Below are 6,000 nucleotides of genomic sequence, written 5' to 3'. Positions count from 1 at the left end.
ATCTAACGATTTTGGAATTTACTAAAAGCCTATGTCATGGAAGTAGATCAACGTTCTCAATGAGAGAAATACCTACCTCTTATAGAGTATGCGTACAATGACATTGTACATACTTCTATGGGGAAAGCACCTTTTTAGGTTAATGGGAAGATCTAAAAGTCCCCTACTACTTAAGGTATATAGGAAGATCTTCGCTGTTGATGAATATAGCCGAAACTTACAAGAATCTTTTCCAAAGAGTAAAAAGGGTTGCTGCTAATAAGCACAAAAGAGCGTTAGCCTTTAAGAAAAATGATTGGGTCTTGCTAAAGTTTTTCAAGGCTCATCTAAGGCATACTACAGGTAAGATTCTTACGGGCCACCAAGAGTATTATGCTAAACTAGCAAAAAGATACTATGGTCCTTTTTAAATTCCTAAGCCAATCAATGAGATGGCTTATCAATTAAAGTTGCTTTACCATTGGCTCATTCACAATGTTAACCATGTGAGCCTACTCAAGCCTTACAAAGGAGAGCCACAAAAAGAACCAATAATGGAAGACCCGCTAGAGATTGATGATCAAGAAGAGGTGTTGAAGCCCGAATCGATTCTTCGACACACGAAGACAAGGTACTAAGAAACGATAAGATTATCCAATGATCTCTTATTAAGTTTAAGAATTATCCTTTTAAAGATGCTAGATGGATAAGGAACCTAGCTTAAAGATAATATAAACCTTGTCAATGCTTACAATACTAAACTAGAGTAAGCAAATGAAAATGCATTTTAAATGAACGTTTTTTGTCTTATAAGACTCGTTCTCTTTTTTTTATTGTGCACAAAATTTAAGAAGTATGCATGCTTAGGATCATGTTTGTGGTGACGACGTCTCCCAAACACCAAGTAGAACTTGTCACTCTACTTTGGGACTAAAGAGCAGACATGCTTGCGGCAGCTAAGTCTCCTGAGCACCAAATGGATTAGTCATCCGTTCTGGAATGATGTCATAGGGTAAAAAGGGATCCTCTACCTGCTAAGCAACTTGGATTAATGACTATGCTTTATCTTCTCTACCTCATAGTCGAGGACGGCTATGATTTCAAGAGAGAGGTAATGTCATAAAACATAATATCTAACTTTACCAAATTATTATTAAACCGATCACTTAATATGTGAAGATAAAAGTAGAACAAGAGTTAGTATATATATATATGTGCTTCTAGACCTATCTCAACAGGGGACCAAAAGGAGAAATGGTTGCAACTCAATGGGTCCAAAAGGAGACGGTCTACCAAAGAGCAATGTGCAATAAGTGCTTCTAGATTTACCTTAGCAAGGGACCAACAGGAGAGATGGTTACATCTCAAAAGGGGTCGAAACGGTAGTCTATCAAAGAGCAACGTGCATCTAATGGAGCTTAAAAGACCTTAGGGTTAACTTCATTAAAGACCTCCAAAAGTTAGTGTTAAAAATTCCTTTGACCTTACGCAAGCTAGGGCTAACCTCAAGGTGGGAATCGTACCCAAGCATGAGGTGCTAAGACGCTTAAAGTGGTTTTGGGAACCTTGCCCAAAGCTTGAGGTGATTTTTATGCTTAAATGACTAAGGTTTTTGAAATGTTAAATTCAAAGATTAATTCTCAAGAGGCATGAACTTCCATGCTTGATTGACTAAGGCTTGAAGTATTCAATTCAAAACAAATGACTTAAAAAGCATAAAAGACACATGCTTGCTTAATTGACTAAGTTCTTGAAGTATTCAATTGAACCAAATGACTTAATAAGCATAAAAGACACATGTTCAAATGATTCTCCACATGTGGCCCTCACGATGTGCTTGAATGGTATTAGTTAGATTTTAAAGGGGTCCAATGAGAATTTAGATACATAAAAATAAACAATTAAGTTCTTTCTCTCAAAGAGGACACATGTCCAAATGAAATAATCAAATAATACGAGAGAGAGAGAGAGAGAGAGAGAGAGAGAGAGAGAGAGAGAGAGAGAGAGAGAGAGGGAGGTGTGGACCAAGCATGAGAGGGAGGGTATACTCTCCCACACACTCACACACACATTCTCTCATTGTGTGGAGTGCAAAATGCAAGAGCTCCATCTCCTTCTCCAAGCTTGTTGAGAAGTGGAGAGCCTACACCAACACTCTTGGCTATGGAATGCAAATCCAACCAAGAACCATGCTTCAATGCTTAAGCTTTTCATCTTCTTCATCTTCATTACTATGCTATTATGTTATGCTAAGCAAGAAGAGTGATGATAAGTGATGAACTATTTCTTTCTCGTATGAATGATTCTTCTTCCTCTTCCCTACCCTCATTCCCCACTAGCTCTCTCGACCTTCGAAGGTGTTTGAGGCTTTGGGACTGAGGCTTGGGATAATTAATGCTTTTTGCAAAGTTTATGTTAAGCTTGTGATGCATGAATCTTTCCATCTTCATAGCATCACCAAGGTCACAAGGAACACAAAGATTGTATTGTAACAAAGTCTCTCTTGATGGGAGAATCTATACTACAAACGCATTTTGGAGGGGAGACCGGCTCCAAGTAAATCCGGTCCTCATCTATTGTCATGTTCTCTAATACTCTCTCTCTTGCAAAATTATTATTCATGCCAAGTTAATTAAGTACTATGTTTATGTTGCTACCACCAATTAAGTTCACCCTCCAAGTTCTCAAAGTAATCTCACAAAAATGCTCACTCTAATTCTTTTAATTCTGCTATTCTCAAAGTTCATAGGCCATTTCCATTTCATTGAGCCTACCGAAGTATTACTCGACTTGTTGACACTTACCAAAGCTCACCCAATTAGGAGAAAGTGAGCAGGGAGGTGTTGGTGACGTTGGCGACTATGCTTGAGAGGAGGCAACCTGGTTTGATACCAATTGTTGGAATTAGGGTTGCAAGGATACACACACAACTTGGAGAAGCTCAAGGCACACAACAAGTGTATTGCTTAGTGCGTAAATAGAAAGATAAATTAGCCCTGAAGTGATGGGCATATATACAATGCATGGGTAAAAAACCTCCTGGTGAGGGAAAAGGTCCCTTAACGGTCCTAAGTGTGTTCACACACATCACTACTACATATATGGTAGCAACTATCACATAATTGATTAAAAGTATTTCCTAACTCTCGAACTTGACAATGCTAGGTGAGACCCCCGAGGAGGTCCATTCCCACAAAAATGGGCATCTCAAGCTCTATTGCATGTGACACACGTAGCTGAAACACACACGTACACACGTTGCATGTGTGTGTGTGTGTGTGACATTCATGACCTCTCCACAAGCTCAAGAGTCGGTTGAGTAGGCTAGGGGGCAATTTAAACCATTAACCTTCTTGAGGAGCTAGTACATTACGAGAATCACTCTATAAGAAGGAACAAGATGGTCCTATATCATGGCATGCTTTAATAAGATCTGATGCTCCTATTCTAGGTGTCATTTGGTTGGACATTAGAGCTAGTACATTATGCGAATCACTCTATAAGAAGGAACGAGATGGTCATGTATCATGGCATGCTTTAATAAGATCTGATGCTCCTATTCTAGGTGTCATTTGGTTGGACATTAGAGCTGATAGTCCAAGAGCATTTGCACCGCCAAAATTAACCTTAGATCTTGAATTTAAACCGTATTTTGATGAAACAATATACATGACCCACCGTTTGGGTGTCCTATGACTATGGCCATTTCGCCGTGTGTGTGTGTGTGTGTGTGTGTGTGTGTGTGTGGGAGAGAGAGAGAGAGAGAGAGAGAGAGAGAGAGAGAGAGAGAGAGCTTTGGATTGTTAACAAATGGTACAATCACAAGGCCTACCTAGTGGAAGAAGTTAAGTCTATTTCTAGTCCCATCTCTTACTTTTCAATGTTTGGTGTAAGATATATGGAATAGGTATTATCTTAAAGCCGTAAAAGACCTTCATCGTTAGTTTTGATTGAAGTGATGACTCATAAGAATCATCACAAGTGCCGAGATCAAAGAGGACGAATGAAACTGAATTTAGATTTTTGATTAAGCCGAAAAGGATAAGCAACACTATGGCCTTGCCCTTTCGACGAGCCAAAAACTTCTCTTCTCTTCTTCTCTTTCAAGCTCTTGGTCCACTTTTGGCACGTGTGTGTCCACACCATATCGTGCATGTGTTGTGATGTGTGTGTGTAAGAGCTCTCTCTTGCCCATATCTCATGTGTGTCCACACCATTGTTATGATGTGTGTGTGTAAGAGCTCTTCTCTTGCTTATATCTCATGCGTGTCCGCACCACATTGTGCATGTGTTTGTGACGTGTGTCGGTGTGTGTGTGTGTTAGAGAGAGAGAGAGAGAGAGAGAGAGAGAGAGAGAGAGAGAGAGAGAGAGAGAGAGAGAGAGAGAGAGAGATTCATAACCCCACAACATTATCTCCCATGGGGTGAACCCTGGGAGCTAGGATCAACGATGGGTGCATATCTCAAGGCGAGCAGACTGCGTCTCTAACCCATGACCTCTTGATTATTAGCCCAATGCCCTAACCACGTGCCAACATGCATTTTGTTCCTCCCTTAGCCACTTCGGTTGGTAATAAAGTAAATCATCCCTCACAAAAGTAATCCTGTACATAACGTAGTTATCGATAATTCTGACAAATAACTATTCTTGTGTCATGATCACATGGAGTTTAGTGGCTCACCATGCAACTATGCCAACTATGCGAGGGAGGAGTTTAAATGAACCTGGTTGCTTGACAGCTTTTGCAGCATGAAGCATATGTTTCAGCAATGTGAACGAATTAGCTTTCCTTGTGCGCTCAACTGGGCCCGTTTACGAGCAAATATACAATTGTTGTACCTTGGTTGGCATTCTCCAAGAGCCAGTAATTTGCAGAGTTGCATCTTTAGGTGACTACGATGAGAGGCATAGTTGCGTTCAAACACAACGAATATGCATAGTTGGCTTAGTAGCATATAAATAATAACTATGCCTTACGTGACCACTGCCTAACTGCACACCTGGATTTTGCCGACGAATGGAGTCCCTTTGATCATCCGGGCATCCACTGTTTGTTCTTTTATCTGTCGCAACTCTAAGATAAAGGGGCCATTAAAGAACCGTGTACCTCTACAGGGACCCATCGCCCCCCAATGCTAAAATGTACTTGCTGTAGATGTGGGACATCAGCAAGCCCTATTCAACGTAGCTGAAAGCCCCCTTGAGTTGGATTCGCTTTGGTGGCTACTATGGCGCTCAGCTTGATCGCACCCCTTCAATTGACGTAGATTGAATATTGCACGCGGTTGCTCACTCACCTTTGGTGGCCCCTTCACCCGAACTTAGGCTGGCAGCTGGCTACGTTGCTTGGGGGTGGTGGTGGTGGTGAGCTACGGCCTTGAGAGCGTAATGTAGTTTTAGGACTGCATGCTTCAAGGTGGATGCAAAAGGACCTGCTTACCGAAGCCTGAAGCAAAGGGCGATCGCCAGAGGCAAGAGCCCTTTGCAGCCAGAGAAGAAGAATAGGGAACGTCCTGTGCCATAGAGCAGGTCCGCCAATACGAGGTAAAGGAGAAGGGGAGCCATCTGGGCGATGCCTATCTGCCAGAGATTATCTATGGAATCCATTGGTATTACGAGAAGGAGAGCCACTCAAGGAGGAAAACAATTTCCGACTGACAAAAGAAGGTTGTGCGGATTGAACAATCGAGCGTGCTCATTTGTACAGGAACAAGAACAAGGGGAGTGTTGTGTACCGGGAGCATAAGCCGAAAATACAGAATAAGAGGAGATACATGTGCAAATTCATGCAGTTAATTACAAGACACCCCCTTTGCTTGCCAAAGCCAAATGCAGTCTGTAGCAGTGTTCGCTCGCGCATTTTCCATCCCACCCCTCTAGGCCAGGTTAGGTCATCCTCTGTTTTTTCTCCAAAGATTAGGTTCCTCTACATACGGGAAAAAGCCCTGTGCCAGTTTGTCAATTGAGTTTTTATCACTGGTTGCAGTCATTATCTGGTTCACCTTTTCCGCTGCCACTTT

The 6,000-nt window shown here is 41.6% G+C and overlaps 1 protein-coding gene across 4 annotated transcripts in view; it reads left to right on the top strand.

Moving 5' to 3' along the window:
* The first annotated feature begins 5,155 nt into the window (after positions 1 to 5,155).
* Positions 5,156 to 6,000, top strand: part of LOC147435992 (SET domain-containing protein) — a 131,116-nt gene continuing 130,271 nt past the window's right edge. For 2 of the 4 annotated variants that reach the window (XM_086488898.1, XM_086488899.1), the window contains exon 1: positions 5,156 to 5,865. Coding sequence is in view for 2 of the 4 variants with exons in the window: in XM_086488897.1 (XP_086345023.1) it covers positions 5,755 to 5,865 (111 nt within the window). In the remaining 2 variants the exon portion in view is untranslated. The remainder of the gene's footprint in view (positions 5,866 to 6,000) is intronic. The other 2 variants (XM_086488897.1, XM_086488896.1) reach the window with 2 other exon arrangements.

This window comes from Adiantum capillus-veneris, chromosome 18 (assembly GCF_014529385.1).
Source record: "Adiantum capillus-veneris isolate H3 chromosome 18, ASM1452938v2, whole genome shotgun sequence".
In the NCBI taxonomy this organism is placed as follows: Eukaryota; Viridiplantae; Streptophyta; class Polypodiopsida; order Polypodiales; family Pteridaceae; genus Adiantum; species Adiantum capillus-veneris.
This window is presented reverse-complemented; position numbering and strand designations above follow the sequence as displayed.